Source organism: Balaenoptera borealis, assembly GCF_965194805.1.
Source record: "Balaenoptera borealis genome assembly, chromosome: 13".
NCBI classification, from domain to species: domain Eukaryota; kingdom Metazoa; phylum Chordata; class Mammalia; order Artiodactyla; family Balaenopteridae; genus Balaenoptera; species Balaenoptera borealis.
The window spans coordinates 12,582,331-12,599,989 of NC_138870.1; the positions used below are offsets into that span (position 1 = coordinate 12,582,331).

Sequence of the window (17,659 nt, forward strand, 5' to 3'; positions counted from 1 at the left end):
AAAAAACATTTATTCAGAGTTCTCAAGACATATAACACACTCCATATGATTCCTTTTTATTAATATGAAACATTAGCTGCACACCCTATAGAATAAACGTTCATTATTCAATTGAATCTGTAGATCTCATATCCTAAGACTGTCAGCCTCAACATCAGACTCTCCTTCTTACACCACTACATTCTAGTAGTTAATAACAATTTGGGTAGAGGTCAGGAAGAAAATTGTGGCCACCTTGAATAACTCCATGCACTCCTTTTAGGAAATAAATATTAGGTAACTTTTAAAACATGTTCTTGAAAAGACATTTTTCATTTGCTGTACGGCAAAACTAACACAACATTGTAAATCAACTATACTCCAATAAAAATTCTTTTAAAAAGAGAGACGTAGATGTAGAGAACAGACATGTGGACGCAGTGGGGGAAGAGGAGGGTGGGACGAATTGGGAGATTAGGTTTGACATAAATACATTACCATGTGTAAAAGAGATAGCTAGTGGGAACCTGCTGGATAGCTCAGGGAGCTCAGCTCGGTGCTCTGTGATGACCTAGGTGGGAGGGAGCGGGGGAGGGAGGTCCAAAAGGGAGGGGATATAGACATGCATATAGCTGATTCACTTAATTGTACAGCAGAAACTAACACAACATTGTAAAGCAATTTTACTCCAATAAAAAAAAAAAAAAGGCTTCAAACCAAAAAAAAAAAAGAAAGTGCTTAGTGCAATGTTTGGCAAAAAGTAAGGACTCAAAGAAAGTTGCTGTTAAAAAAAAAAAAAAGACATTTTTACCGGCTGCTACTGATTTAGATCATGGAATCAGTGAAGTGTTGTACACTTCCAAGTGAAATTTCAATTTGACCTAAAGTTAATGGGTATCTACTTCAGAGAGCTATGCTTAATATATCTAGTTCAAATATGAGTAACAAACAGCCTTATCTAAATATATCTACAGCTTAAGGATGAAATCAATTAAATGTAAGCTATGTACCATTTGTGTGTAAGAAAGTGGGCTGGTTTCCACTCCCAATGCTACTATTCATGGAAGGCATGTCTGATAATAACTAGTGGCCTGCTGAGGGTTTATGGCTTCTCTCCCTGCTAAGTGCCAGAAGGATATTAATGGTCCTGCTTACCAGAAACAGTCCTCAGACTCGGTACTATTCTTGAAAACGTAGGCAGTGTTCCAGGAAAAAGTTTTGAATGGAAAATAATCGACCTTCCAAAAGTCAACCAAGAAGTACATCAACTTCCTAGCTGGAGTCATCAGCCTGGTTAAAGTTTCTTTGTAGTCACACGACAATCCAAAACTTCCAGCTGAAATCATGGGATACTTCAAATCTGTGTCAAGGCTATGCCAAGAGGTGAGAAAGAAACCAATATCAGGATTAACCTAAGTAGTACAAATAAGATCCCTCTTTAAGCTGTTTCAGCGTGTGGGTATAAATAACAAAAATGAAACAGGGTCACTCAAGCAGGTGTTCGACGTATATAGGTCTGTCCCTCACAGGTGAATCTAAAACAATATTTACTGAACGTATGCTACGTTCTAAGCATACTCTGGGTGTTTTCTTGTATATGTGGCTTGGTTACTTCGATTTATTCTAAAATGAGTTGTCATTTGGGTTGTCCTAACATCTAGGCTAGGACATATGGACTTCGGGGAGTAGGGCAGAGAAAAAATAGAAAATGGGCCACCATAGCTACTACAAATGTTGTAAAGCCCAGAAGATGCCCTCTGCAGCTTCCCTCTGTGCATTGCCTTATTTCCAGCTCTTCTACGGACGGCCTTTGAGACAGACATCACCTGAGGACCTTACTGTTTTCCTTCCGCTGCCTGGCACACGGGTCTGCTTGTGGTCCCTTAAACATAGCAAGCTTTATTTTCTACCAGGGTCTTTACAGATGCCAGAAATGCTGTTCCCCTCTGTCTTTGCCTGGTTGATACTTACTCATCCATCAGGTCCTTAATTAAACATCTCTTTATCCATCAGGAGAGCTTTCCTTGATAACTAAGACCAGGAATCATGGGTGAGAACCTGTTTAATATCTGTCTCCTCCACCAGACTGCAAGCGCCACAAAGGTGGAATCACGCCCAGCTTGTTCACCGCAGCATTTCCGGTCTGCCTGCTTTATGTGTAGATGCTTAAGATGTATTTGATAAAGGGAGGAAAATGACCTCCCCTTCCATCTTCGGTGCTCCACTGAAAGGTTTCACTTGGGTGTCCTGCTTGCATTTCAAACTCCTCATGGTCACGGTGAAATTTGTCTCTTATTTTTGTTTCTCAAAACTGTTCCTTATCCTGATTTTCCCATTTCTTTTAGCGTTTTGATATCTCAAAGCCTTTTCAACTACTTTTCGTCCCACACTCCAATATCCAATCAGTTATCAAATGCTATTGATTCTACTTTTAAATATCTTTAAGGCGATGCTCCTATTCCAAGTCGACTGCTTTCTCGCTAGTTCAGGATCTCCTCCTCCCCTGTTGACTTTCCTGTCCTCAGTCTCTCCTGCTGGGCTCCAGCCTTTCCTATACACTGTTGCCAATTATTCTTCCCAAAGTTGAGCTGCTTCCGATGGCACTTCCCTGCTGTTTTAGTGGTTTCTGATGCAAATCTAATTAAAAACGCTTCCCTCACTTAGAACTCATGACCACCCAAATATGGCCCTATCTAATTTTTCGAGTTTTATCTCTACTATTCTCCTATACATCTCTTGCACCCCAGTTAATACAGACTTTCACAAATTTTCTACACTTCCCTGATGCTTTGCTTTTACATATACTTCTCCCTCTGCTGGCTGGGATGCTTATCACCTCATCTCTACCCGCTACAATTTAACCCATTCTTCAACACTCAACTCATATACCATCTCCTTCATGAAGTCTTTCTCCTCTTGAAGCTTAATTCTCCCAACCAGAGGGACCATTTCCACTGTGCATCCATAGCACCTTGCTTGTACTTCTCTAAGGGAACCTGTCCCACTCTGCCTTGTATTGGTCACCAGTGTCCTTGTCCTCTATTTTACTTAATTGTCTCCACTCTGACACAACAAAAATGCGTCTTTGCACACGGAAGTTCCTCATAAGTGGTGAATCAATGTTCTACTTCTCCTTTCCTTCTGGGCACACTCTCCAGCGAGATCAGTAAATGGTCAGGTAAGATGACAGTTGGGAATGGGCACAAGGAAGAGTAAGATTCTGTATTCGTCTGCACTTCGGTACAGAAGACGAGGTCAAACGTGCTTCTGTGGGGTGTCTATGGTCTGTGTGGGTGTGAACGTCTGAGTCTGTTTATACAGCTGAGTGGGAGGTGTGAGAAGCAGACTTTGCAACAGAAAGTTCAGAAGTCTAATGTCTACCCTTCAAAACCTATTGCAAGGGTTCCTTCAGCATAGTTTTCTCTGTGCAGACAAACGGTCATCCTTGATTCACGGGGAGATGGAACAGGTGAAAGAAAGGCATGTGAGAGGGATTTGGATTGGGGGAGGGGTGATCTGGCAAAACAAAGTGTTTTGCAGTGAGGAGAATTACACTGAGTGAAATGATCGAAAGGGATGAGGGTGATTTTCCCAAAGCCAGGAAGTATTTCCGCTCTAAATACAGTGGAAGCTTTTTCTTTTTTTCTAAGCTGATAAGGGCACTGTGCAAAGTACTTTAGTATGTTATATATATAATCCTCAAATAGTGCTCTGAAATAAGAACCCTGCTACCTTCCCTATTCTTACGGCCCTAAGGATGGAACGGAGCCCTGTTAATGCCCTAGGGTGCTGCACTTTCCTTTGTGTTTGGGTACATTCTGCCCATACTTCTGGGAAGATTTCCTTTATTCAACTCTCAAAATATCTAAGTTCACCATCTTCCATTTCCTGCCTGGAGTCTAACTTTTCACCTCTACCTTTTTGCTTTTCAAGCTCAGATGTTAGTAACTGAACCGGAATATCTACTGTCATCCACCCCACACTGAGCAAAGGCAGAGTCACCCGGATGAGGGAATGACAGTTATAGAAAGACTGTAAAATACGAGGGCCCTGGCACCCTCAGTTGTATTGCCTTGACTAGACCACTGTTTGATAAATCATTTAAATCTTGATATGATGTCCTGACTTCAATTCACAGGGGCATGAAAACAACAAAGCAAACTACTTACTACATCTGGAAGGTGGAATAGGTACACGTGGGCCCCATGAGGACACATCCCATCTGTTTTTTCCTCTGTAGGAGAAAAAAATAACAACCAATTCCTAAAACTATGAATCAATGCACAGGAAAGAACCAGCAAGGGGAAGGCTCCCAGAAGGCTAGAAAGCGGGCCTCTCGAGATGTTAGAATGTAGAGCAGAAAGGAGCCGCGTGCGTGCCTTGGGCTGGGCGAGGGCCAGCCGAGGAATGAAGGGGTCCGAGAGGGGAGAGGCTACGGATGGAGGGGAGGGCATCCCACTGAAGGGGAGCTGACTGAACGTGAACCTGGACTCTATCAAGGGGAGGACGTCCACTGGTGGGAGAGGGACTGGCAGACTGTCACGTCAGCAGTGATCTGTAGGCCAAGGGGTGAAGAGGCTAGATTGGGAGGTGCTGTGGAGGGACAGGGCAAGTTTCGGGTTTAGGGATAGCTACAAAGCGGGGCTGGAGGGAACAAAACGCAGTGCGGTCGGGTGGGAGACTGTAGATCTTAATTCCACTCTTTCTCAAGGGGAAACTGATTAGGAGCATTCCATCGTTGGTGCTGGAGGACGAGGTAGGACCTCCCACCTCTGGAGACGGAGAGGGAGGAGGCACACCTGTTTATTAAACTCCCCTTGCTTGCCCCTCGCCCTCCCGTGATCAAGAATGACCACCTCCTGACAGGAGTGCGGCCAATCTGGTCGATGTGGTGTTATTGATCAGAGCTTTAGAGCCATGGATCTGTGCCGGTGCTCAGCTGCCTGGACGGCCTTCCCTTAGGTCTCTGTAGCAAAGGGACACCTCACACCCTGCCTGCCTCTAGAGAGCTTGGACTACTCTTCAGTTCCAGAAAGCTCTGGTTGGGGATGGAGTTGGGAGGAGGAACTAGGCAGGAATCTCTCTCTTCCCATTTCTACGGATTGACATTACAGCTACTACTTTAAAGTTGGGTTTCAGATTCAGCCCTTAAGCAATAAACCTGCGACCGTGTATATGGTGATGACTTGTAACAGGTGTCCGGTGTAAGGCTTTAGAGTATATTTTTTAATGGGGCACCTCAGGTTTTTCTTGAGGGACACGAAGGCAAACCAGTTAATACCAACATTTAAATTTTTTAAAAGTTCTAAAAACAGCTGAAAACAAAATAATTCCCCTCCATACCACTGAACGTGTACAGACAGAACATAGCTAAGGTTCTCCCCGCTTTCCTGCATTCCTGGAGGGTGCCTGTCACTTGGGAAATAGACGGGGATACAGTCGGAGCACCCGGTCCCCAAATCACTCAGCTGCATAGCTGGAGACGAGGTGAGAGATCCTGGCGGGCCAGCGCCCAAGCTCACGCTGTGGCCCTCCTGCAGCAGGAGGGTGTGAACTGACTCTGCAAAGGCAGGTACTCACTGAAATCGTCCTGAGTAGGTCGAGGCCTTCACAGGTGCTACTCCGGCAGTCACTGGACTTATAAATCATACCTTCCGACTGGATAAAGGTGGCATTCACGGTCACATTTAGGCCTATTATCCAGAAATGAGGGGAAAGAGAAGACTAGTGTTATTTCTCAGGAAGTTTACACCAGCCATGAGATTTTATTTTTCTACCTTTATAGAAAAAGGAGATCTAGAGAGGTAAGTTAACTTGCTTAGGGTTACCAGCTGGCAGGTAGTGGAGCTGGGTTTTGAACATAGGGCAGTCTGATTCTAGAACCAATACGCTATAGAGCAGTGGTTCCCAAAGTGTGTGCCATAGACCCTTGAGGCACCTTGAGACTCTTTCAGGAGGTCCATGAGGTCAAAACTATTCTATTATTTTAAGACATTCACTAGCATATAGTGAAGTTTTCCAGAGGCTACATAATATGTAGTATGGCAACATTTTAATTGCAGAAGCAGGTATGAGAATCCAACCATTTTCTATTAAGCCTAATATTAAAGATTTGCTAAAATGTGAATTTCTGCCACTTTTCCCATCTACTTCTAGTTTTTGGCTTGAGAAGTATGTTTTCTCTAATATGAAATTTTATTTATGTTAACAAATTCTTACAATTGTTATTTTAACTGCATCAATAAGAAAATATTTTGAACATTTTTCAGTTTTAATTTCCCATATAATAAACATTGATAAATGTAACATAAACAAAATTCTTTAGAACCCATGATTATTTTTAAGAGTGTAAAAAGGCCTTGAGATGGGAAGTTTGAGAACCACTTCTGTAGAACGTACTGCAGTAAGCTGCTGCCTCTCATCATTATGGTGATGTGAAGTGTTTTTGCTTACTTTTATCTCCCCAAATCCCAAGTGATTTCTCAAGAAAATATTGAACACTTTCTAGACAATGGGATGGGATGACTTCAAGTCAGGCTTCACTTTTGAGATAATGGGATGACTTCAAATCAGATTTGGGGAGATACAAGCAGTTCCCACCAAGTGCTGCTTTCATGCCTGTCTTGCTTTCACTCCCCACAGAACACCATGAGATCTCAGTCCTGGGAAGGTGAGTGGAACATTTTGGAATATAGGGTGATCTCAGAATGCTCTCTCTCAAATCTAGGGCTTTGTGGATGGGACTGGACCAAAGTGAATCTGGATATAGATGCTGGAGTCTAGGAAATGGACCCCCTTAGCACATGAGAGCATGTGGAGGGTAGGGACCAGGTACATTTAGCCATGGCACATACATCCTTGGGAAGCTGATTTCCTAAGGTTGAAGGAATCTTCTTTTCATGTTTTCCACCAAGTCCTATGTATTCTTCAAAACCCACAAAGCTTTCCTAAGTACTAGGGAAAAATATTGCTCTCTTCCATTTGGACATCACCCACATTTGAACTCTTTCTTTTCTTCAAATTAGCCCTTAAGTATATTGTCTTAAGCTTTTTCCCAAATAACAATGCTTAGTATGTTTAGACCATAAATCTATCATTCCCTCACAAGCTGCACTTCTTGAGTTTACTATGCCTGAACATCTGTCTGACAAAACGCATCATCAAATGTAGAAATCTGGGCATCAATGTTTATTCTTTCACACACCTCTCCTTCCAATTCTCCTCTTATTGAGTCCATTTAAAAACCTCACCATTATTGACTCCATTTTACAAATGAGATGAGCGAACTTAGAATCAGTAACTCACTCAACGTCACTTAGTACACGATGGAGCAGAAATGCTGATTCAGGTGATATGAGTTCAGAGATCAGCATCTTACCAATGCACCACACTGTTTATTTTATATGCCTGGTAACGTGTTCCGACACCACAGCAACAAACACAATATCAACGTCCTTCACAAGCACAACAGTAAGAGCAGCAACAATAAAACAACTGCCATTTATTGAGTTCTTACTATGTATTAGTCAGTGAATTAGGTACTTTATGTGAATCTCCTCATTTAATTCACACCACACACACAGAAGGAAACTACTATTTATTGTGATTTTACAGGTGAGGGAACTGAGGCTCAGAAAATGTAAGTAACTTGCGTGAGGTCACTGGTGATAAATGGTTGGATAAGAGGCTGGAATATGAACCACGGTCTGTCCAATTCCAAATCTCTGCTTCTAACCACAGTGTTCCACTACCTTATTTTCATGAGCAATGGGTGGGTAAAGATCTTACAGTGGCGACATGATACACTCTGTGGAATCTGACAGATAGGGGTTTGACTCTCATTTCAAACAGACAACTTGTATGACTGCAGCAAAGTTATTAAACCTCTGCTGTGAAACAGTGTCAGCAGTGTTGGTCGTACAGAGCTGTGGCGAGTAAAGAGATTATATATCTTACTTAGCACTTGACAGGTACTCAAAAAACAAGAACACCAAGTTCAGGGAGACCAAGGGAAATAGCTCACATGAGATTGGCAGGGACTCCAATTCAGGTCCTCAGACTTCGAATCAAATGTTCTTTCCACTATACCACACTGCCCAAGTAAATAACGGGATTTTATTAAATGACCTCCTAGTTCCATTATAGCACTAGATCAGATCCATCCATTTATATCTGAATCCAGTCTCAGAAAGGACTGAAGAAATGTATATTGCACAGAAGACAGTTATTACACATATATGATATATGATCTATGATACCTATTGCTATTATTACCACAAATTTTAAATAGAGAAAATTAAGACATCCTCTCCTTAGAGCCATAAACCACCATTAAGATGTATGAAATACTCATTGACTCAGTAATTATACTTATGGCAATCTCATCTCAAAGCATGGGAAAAAACTGTGTACATAAAAATGTTTATTGTAGTAGTTTTTAAATACTCGTGAGAAATTAAAAACAATGGAATGTCCTACCATAGGGAATTATTAGATGATTTGGGAGGATATCTACTCTAAGGGGTATTGGTCATTCGTTCACATGATGCTATGAAGATTATGCAGCTCTAGGAAAGTCACTTGTAGAATAATGTGAAATGAAATAGGAAGGACGGAAAATTGTTTCTGTGCCACAGTGACCCCAACTATCTTCTTAAAAACAGGAAACTCAGAGGCATATGAAAAGATAATGGAAATATCCAGGTGGCTGGAAATTATCAGGGGTGACTTTTTTCCCCTTTATTCTACATGTTTTATCTACTGCTATAGCTTATTTTAATAATTAAGAGATACATGCAAACTAGCATATATAGGATGGATAAACAATAAGGTCCTATTGTAGAGCACAGGGAACTATATTCAACATCCTGTGATAAACCATAATGGAAAAGAATATATATATATATATATATATATATATATATATATATATATATATATATATACACACACACATATATATATACACACACACAACTGAATGACTTTGCTGTACACCAGAAATTAACACAACATTGTAAATCAACTACACTTGAATAAAACATTTTAAAAAGTAAAATAAAATAAAATAATTTTCTTATTTCCCCCCCAAAAAGAGATACAATAAAAGAACTTCAACACTGAATTTGATTGCAAATTTATCATATTGACTGTATCTTATAATAACAGCCACCAGAGATGTAAAGAGTGAATAGACGGATTAAAAATCCCAGTGAAAGATTTAGCACCTGGATCTTTACTTAATTTTACTTAATTCATCTTCTTGACTGGTAACCCTGTGAAATCTCAGATACAGACCAAATCTTGCCTCTGAGAAGCTACAGAAGGAAACATAATGCCTTCCTGACGCTGAGTAGTTTTATCTACTTAAATCCAGTTAAGTTAAATCCAGTTTTAGCTGGGACATTTCACTGCTGTGAACACTTGGGTCAGGGCCATCCCAAAAGCAGAGTAGATCATGAGTGAACTCATTGAGGTAGGGCTCAAATCCTTCTCTCTGAGGATCTATTGCCTTGAAATAGAAAAGGCCTGTGGGCCAGGCCCTTAGAGAAGGTTGGGTGATCAGGCAAAGAACACAGGTCTTGGCTTAGCAACCCTTTGACCCCAGAGGTGGTAACAGGGAGGAGAATTCTGTTACCATCTTCTTACCAGCTTCAAGCAGACGCTGTCTCACTATTTCCATTGCCACATTCACCACGTTTCTCAAGTTAACCCAGGACTCTGGGAAGGCCGAGTTGTTCATCATCAGGACACTGATCTCGTAGCTGCCATTGTGGCAGTTTTGACTCACATGGGAGGTCCAGAACAAAAGCCCTGGTCGGAGGAGCAGTGACCACAAGGTCAAGGCCAACAGTGGCGTCTTCATGACCTCCCTCACCTCAGCACCATACTCCTTGCTTTACTCCGGGCTTTCAGGGAAGCAGGAACTCCAGCTGAACAGCCTGTCACTGGGTCCCTTGGTCTACTCTTCCCCACACTCCTTTCTGGTCACCCCACTGGTCACGTGGACCATAGAATACAGCCTCCCTGTCGGCAATTAGCAGCTACATTACAGTAGGAGATAAACCAAAGTTCACTTTGTGTGTTTGCTCACAGAAAGGTCAGAGTTATAAACAGGGAGATTACCTGTGCCTCACCCAATAAAAAAAACATCACTGGTGACACAACACTGAGAAGAGGGAAAAGAGGAAGAGGGCAGTATTGTATATACCAAAAATGCTTTGTAAAATGGAAAATAAAGGTCAAAGTGTTTAAGGCAAGCACAAATATGATAGATTATTAGCTTTTAGGTTATAGTTAAACATTGAAACTGAATCCTTCACATTGAAACTGAATCCTTAACTAGGAAGATCTGTGTTTCACTCACCCAGTCAGCAATTATTATTGAGACTTGACGGGGCATTGGAAGGGCACTGGGCATACAGCCATGAATGACATGGATACATTAACGTCTTCATGGAACACATGTCTTCTGGTGGGAAAGACAAACATTAAATAAATAATTATGAATAACTAAACTCAACAATGAAAAACAGTACAGAGTGCTGTGGGAGCACATGGCAGATTAACCTAACCTATTCTGGAAAGTCAAGGACACGTCCCTGAGAAAGTATCCTTTGAGCTGAGCCCTGGAGGATGAACAGGAGTTAGCTGAATGGAAAGTGAGGGAGAGCATGTGAGGCTGGGACAGAGCTTGTGCAAAGGCCCAGAAGTGGGAGGGGGCATGGATATTTGAGGAACTGAAAGAGATACAGTATGGCTGAAGTGAAGAAAGCTAGTCCAGTGCAGTAAAGGATGCCAGAGGAGTAGGCAACTGTAGGCCAGGGGGTTTCCTGTGAGCCATGAGGAATTTGGAACTTTACACTAAGAGTCAAGAAAGGGACATGATCAGATAAATTTTGTAAAGAGCACTTAGGCTGCCACGGAAGAAATGACCTAGAGAGAGGCAGGAGTGGGGTCATGGAGCAAATTAAGAGGCTGCTTCTGTGGTTTAAGTGAGAAGTGAAGGGGGCCAGATGAGGGCAGTGGCCATGGAAGTGGATTCAAGAGACATCTAAAAGGTAAAATGATAAGAAGATATTTCATTGGACTTGGGGAATTAGAGAGAGGGAGGAGTCGAGAGTGACCCCTTATACACTCAGCTGGGTGAATGGGAAAGCTGTTGACTAAGCTCTAGGATTTTGAAAGCAGCAAGAGAAAAGTGACTCATCACATGAAATGGAACTCCTATAAGACTATCAGTGGATTTCTCAGCCCAAATCTTGTAGGCCATGAAACAGTGCAATGATATATTCAAAGTACCTGAGAGAAAAAACCCTGCCAACCAAGAATATTATACCTGGCAAAATTATCCTCTAAAAATGGAGGAGAGATAGAGTCTTTCCCAGATAAGCAAAAACTAAGATAGCTCATCACCACTAGACCTGCCTTACAGAAATGCTTAAGGAGTTCTTCAAATTGAAATGAAAACATACTAAACAGCAATGCAAAAGCATATGAAAGCATAAATCTCATGGCAAAGGTAAATATATTAAAAAATGCAGAGTAAAGTAATACTGTAATGGTGGTACCTAAGTTATGTTTAAGCTTAATATAAAAGTTAAATGATAAAAATTTGTTACTGGGCACACAATGTAGAAAGTGTGGGGACAGGAGAGTAAACGTACAAAGTTCTTGTACGCAATTGAAGTTAAGGTGTTATCAACCTAAAATAGATGGCTACAACTACAAGATATTTTATGCATGCCTTGAGCTAACCACAAAGCAAAAGCTATAGTAGATACAAAAAAGATAAAGAGAAAAAACTTGAAAGCAAATCATTACAAGAAAACCATCAAATAGCAAAAGAAGACAGCATGAGAAAGTAGCCCTACAAATTTTCCCCAGAAGTAACTTTATTTACAGTTTAAAACTGACCAAATACAATATGTGAAATGATAAATTCAATCAATCATGGTGGTCAGCCGCCAAAAATTTTTTTAAAAATTTTACTGGAGTATAGTTGATTTACGGTGTTGTGCTACAAATTTTTTTTTTTTTTTAATTTTATAGCTACTTTTTAAATTTTTATTTATTTATTTATTTTTGGCTGTGCTGGGTCTTCGGTTCGTGCGAGGGCTTTCTCTAGTTGCGGCAAGTGGGGGCCACTCTTCATCGCGGTGCGGGGACCGCTCTTCATCGCGGTGCGTGGGCCTTTCACTATCGCGGCCCCTCCCGTTGCGGGGCACAGGCTCCAGATGCGCAGGCTCAGTAGTTGTGGCTCACGGGCCCAGCTGCTCCGTGGCATGTGGGATCTTCCCAGACCAGGGCTCGAACCCGTGTGCCCTGCATTAGCAGGCAGATTCTCAACCACTGCGCCACCAGGGAAGCCCTACAAATTTTTTTTAATAAAAGCTGGGCTGTTGCCACTCTTCAGGTTAACTTGAGTGGCCCTCTAGTGACCTACCATGTCCCAGCTGATCACACCTCTACAATGGGAGTTGTATCCCCCAGTGCAGGGCCTACAAGGAGAATGGACTTCCTCAGATCATGACGTGAAAGAGATCTTGTGAGTGATCGCAGAAAGGCTGCCTCTAGACCTCCTGGGACAGGACAGGAATTGCCTGGTGTAACACTCCCTTGACTTAGCCTTGCCGGTTCTACTGTTCATCCCAGGTAAAAGGAGAAATGCATTCTGGGTACTCAATGAACCAAACATTAATAGAAGGGATTAGTAAAATTGAATGGGACAGTATTTGTGATTCTCCTCATTTTATAGTAGACCAAAAACTGAAAAATAGGCTGGTTCTAGAAATCCACTCAGTGATTGAAAACAACCAGAAATTATGCTTCTTTTACCAGAAGCAGAGGAGAGAAAAAGAGTGATAACCAGAAGTGGGGATAGGGTTATGAGAGGATTTTTAAGGGTGAAAGTTAGTTATTTAAATGTTGATAAGGAGCTGGTGGAGAGGGAGAGGTGGCAAAAGTCAGAGAGGAGGCGTAAATGATGATGGCTCCAAGAAGATGAGAGGCAATGGGATTCCAAACATGGCAGAAAGAACAACTCTTCCTTATAAAAGGAAGAACGTGTTGTAGGATGATTGTGTATGTTCCTGAACAGAACTTGGATCCACCCACCTACATACGCAGCAAAGCCAATCTACTGGGTTGTGGTGAAGGAAAGCACAGTGTTTATTACAGGGCACCCAACAAGGAGAATGAGCAGCTAATACTCAAAGACCCAAACTCCCCGATGGTTTTCAGAGAAATGTATTTAAAGACAGTGTTAGGGGTGAGGGTCACAGGGTGTGTGATCAGCTCATGGATACTTTTTGGATTGGTAGACGGTAAGGTGACAGGGTGGTGTTTCAGTAATCTTGATCATCAATTTTCCAGCTCCAACCAGTCTATGGTCTATGTGTTCAGGGTCAGCAGTTTCCACCTGGTCGGGGGTCTGGTTTCCGTAAGAAATAACTTAAGAATGTGTGTCAGACACTGTTATCTGTTTTTCTCAAGGAGAACTAGGACTTTATGACCTAATCCTTCAATTTTACTTATTGCTTAAGTTGTTATCACCTTCCTTGCTTGACTGCTTTTTCTTAGTTCCCGCTTTTGCCCCTCCTTAAATGATTAATTGCTTGAGTCTGTTTTCTGAAACAGGCCAGGGAAAATAAGGTTGATTTTTTCTAAAGGTGGGAGTGGGGGAACATGGAAGGGTCTGCAATCACGAAGGCCCTGCAGGGCTCTGCTTGGTTTCATATATACACGTATATTTCTAGACTTCTGTGCTGGAAGATGAGATTGTTTATGTATGAGTGTTTAAATTTATTTTCTGAAGGAGGTGAGTCATTGGCTGAGAATGAAAGGAGAGCTGGGCTAGTCAGAGGCTTGAGAAGGGAGGGACTTGAAAAGTTACTGTGATGAGTGAGAGAAGGACTGATAAGAGATGCGTCCTAAGGTTGTTTGTCAGTGGTGAGATTAGGAGATGAGTGACTGAAAACTGGCCCTACTCAGCCTAGCTTTATGATTTTCTCTAGCAATGTTTAGCTGCCCAAGAGCAAGTACAGGAAAGTGAATGGTTGGGCTTATTCAGGTATGGTTTTTCAAGGTAGGTGCAATGAAAGAACAAATGGATAAAAAAAAAAAATTAAACAAAGTCAAAAGAGTGGAGAGATGGACTATAAAATCTAAATTGAATAAGAATGAAGTGCATGCAGGAGGGGAGTGAAGGAAAGGCATAAAGAAGAAGCTTGAGGGAATTCCCTGGTCGTCCAGTAGTTAGGACTCCATGCTTTCACTGCCCAGGCTGTGAGTTTAATCCCTGGTGGGAGAACTAAGACCCTGCATGTTGTGCGGCACAGCCAAAAAAAAAAAAGAAAAGAAGAGGCTTGAAGGGATGACGGTACAGTAGGCAGGCAGAAGTACAGGTGGAAAGGGGACAGCTGAAACAAACAGCTGGAAGGGTGTGTTTGCATTAGAGGGTGGATTTTCTGAATTACTGATTTGAGCAGTTCAAGGTGGCTGAGGGGGGGAAGGAAAATGTTTTTGAACAGAGGAGTTTCAGGAACTCAGAGTCCAGTTTGTTGGACAGGTCACCTCCTGGGTATGAAAATCAACCAGACTGATAGCAGGCCCTTGTTGGGGAGGAATAAACCAGGGAGAACATCCAGGACTTCAGTAACTGACAGTGGTTGATAAAATGGGATAGAGAGTATCCTGGCTAGATGGTACATGCCTCAAGGGAACAGAGGTGTTTTTTTTAAAATTTTTAAATTATGAAGTAGATCATGAATGTAAAGGCATATCTACAATGAATATATACAAATTAAAAGAATAATAAAATGAACACTCAGGTACATACATTACAGCCTAAGATATAAAATGTTACTAGAGCCTTTGTACCTCTGTGTGCCCCATCCCTAACACATCACCCCTCCTTCTCCCAACCTAGCCATGAGGTGTACGGAACAGTCCATGAAGAGATACAGGATACTGGGGCATGTGTTGAGCATGGCGTAGCAATATGGGGATGAAAAAAGGCTAGAGAAGATATGACACCAAGTACCCATGTTTGGGGGGATGAGTGATGTGGAATAAGGTGGGTTCAAATCTAGTGTCTCCCGGAGGGAGGACAGTAGATGCTCAGACTTCATAGGATTCAGCTTTGATTCAGAAGGAAGGCACTGGGGTTATTTTATGGGGGGGTACGTGGTGATGAGTGACTGAGAGTGGTCAGGAGTGGGTGCCCCTGGATACTTTTAGTGGACGTTAGGAAGAATGGAACAGCAGGCGGCAGAGAGGCACACGGCCATCACAACGGTGATTAACCTTTGCTACAGGTAACGATTTTATATGTTGCACATTTGGTGGCCACTGTGGACTCAAACTTGGTGCTCTGTTAATATGTTGCTATTCCCACTTCCTGTGGTAGGAGAAAGAGTAGACTGTTTTTGTTTTTGTTTTTTGATTTGGTCGGCAAATTGCAAATATGAAAAAAAGCCACGTCAAGGGATGGACAAAGTTGTAACTGTCAGGCGCTTTTAATTCAGATGTGAAGACAGAAGGCAGATGCAGTTCTGGGAACCCTTTGGTTACAGCATGGAACCACGAAGATTTTCAAAAGGGAAGGAACAAGATGACAGTCCTTCCTGGATCCTTTAAGGCAAACATTATGTATCTTCTTTATGTTGTAAAACTACCAGCACATAGATCATGATTAAAGAGAGGCAGGTTCTGCTGGGAAAGTTTCAAGGGTCAAAAACAAATAATGGAACACTGAGTTGGCAGATTTATGAGATATACTCTTCAGTAGAACACAAAAGCCCTAAAGATATGAGAAAAAAAGGGAAATTACGCCACATGGGAAGGCGTGGCTGGGCAGGTCACCTGCATGTGCCACTCTTTCGTTTCTGGCAAGACTTCGGGTCTCTTTTGTATGCTTCTCATTAAGATCCCCTGCTCACCTTCAGGCCTATCAGAATACTTGGCATCTCTACAGTCTGTAGCAGTCCTAGGGTTCCTCTCTCCCTATCTCAGTGCAGATGCAAAAGTGAGTTTTTCAAAAGGGATTTTACGAACTAATGTAACTGATAGAACTAAAACATGAAAGTAGTTTTTTAAATAAGCACAAAAGTAGAGATTCTGATCTGGATTTATTGAGGAAAAATGGCTACAGTAAAGTACTTCTCTTTTTCCAGTGTTAGTGAGAAATACTTGACATACATCACTGTATAAGTTTAAGGCATACAGCATGATGGTTTGCTTTACATATATTGTGACATGATTACCACAATAGGTTCAACTAATATCCATCTTGCCATATAAATACAATAAAAAGAAAAAAAAGGAGGAAAGAATAAAGGAAAAAAAATTCTCCTTCTGATAAGAACTCGTAGAATTTATTCTCTTAACAACTTTCCTATATATCATATAGCAGTGTTAGCGGTAGCCATCATGTTGTACATTAGAGTATTTCTGAACGGATGATTTAATAGACTCACCAGATTAGCTGAAATACACCCTGAATGCCTGCAGCCAGTGGACGTGTATACTTCTGCTCCTTCTGGGTAAGTCATTTGCTTACCAAGGGTCCCTTGTGTTTGCGCCCAAATTTGCCAAACATACTTATTAAATTATGTCCTTAATTAAATGTTACGTAATCTGATAAAATACATACAAAAACTGTTGGAAATTTTAAACAAAGCAAATTACTAAGAAAACTGCTGTGGGGAGACTACTATAATACACCAGGGAATAACAAAGAAACCTAAAAAAATTCTCTCCTTAGAGAACTTGTCAATTACCTTAAAACATCAAACACCAAAAGTAGTACAAGTTGCACTCGGGGTGTGGTTTACTTAAGAAAGCTGATACAGGGGGGAGGGACAAATTGGGAATTTGGGATTAACAGATACACACTACTATATATAAAATAGATAAACAACAAGGACCTACTGTATAGCACAGGGAACTATATTCAATATCTTGTAATAACCTATGGAAAAGAATGTGAAAAAGACACAACTGAATCACTTTGTGTCACAACTGAATCAATTTGCTGTATACCTGAAACACTGTAAATCAACTATACTTCAATAAAAAAAGAAAGAAAGCTGATACAGAGCTCCAACCTGGCTACTCATGCTCAAAGAATATTACTTGGCCTGACATCAACCAATGGGTGAATAAACAAACATGAATATGTTTTGAGATAAAATAAAACTTTTAAGGTATAAATATATAATTTTTAATGATTCCTAGTTTAACTGTTTTTTTCCTGTGAAGGAAATACTTACTGGTCCTATTCACAAAGGATAACATAACGCCAGATGGGTTCAGGTAACTAAAAGGCTATACGGTTTTGCTGAGCACTCAAATGGATTTGGTTACGCAAACCTTCTGAGTCAGGCATAGAGAAATATAAATTGCTTTACATAATAAAATGAGGAAAATGTGAAGCTCCCAGGGCCAATCCAGGAACAAGGGAATGAGGAGGAGAGATGGAAAGAGATAAAGGGAAAGAGATGGGAGCTACATAGAAATAAATGGCCTGTGGGAAAGGCCTAGTGGGATGCAGGCTGAAGACATTTAAGAACAAGGATGTATAAAATAAATAAGAGGTTGCTCGTCTTTTCCTTGAGGAAAAGATGCCTTACTTCATCCATACAACAGATATTTATTGAGAACCCTCTAACCGTTCTCA

At 41.4% G+C, this 17,659-nt stretch overlaps 1 protein-coding gene across 9 annotated transcripts in view; it reads right to left on the minus strand.

Moving 5' to 3' along the window:
* The window catches only part of GUCY2C (guanylate cyclase 2C), a 117,760-nt gene that overhangs the window by 66,892 nt on the left and 33,209 nt on the right, over positions 1-17,659 (minus strand). For 3 of the 9 annotated variants that reach the window (XM_082352586.1, XM_082352585.1, XM_082352584.1), the window contains exons 4-8: positions 10,346-10,450; positions 9,628-9,792; positions 5,560-5,672; positions 4,149-4,213; positions 1,135-1,350 (exon numbers count right to left, since the gene is read on the minus strand). In XM_082352586.1, the coding sequence (XP_082208712.1) occupies positions 1,135-1,350; positions 4,149-4,213; positions 5,560-5,672; positions 9,628-9,724 (491 nt within the window). In that variant the 5' untranslated portion in view covers positions 9,725-9,792; positions 10,346-10,450. The other 6 variants (XR_014233732.1, XM_082352588.1, XM_082352589.1 and 3 more) reach the window with 3 other exon arrangements.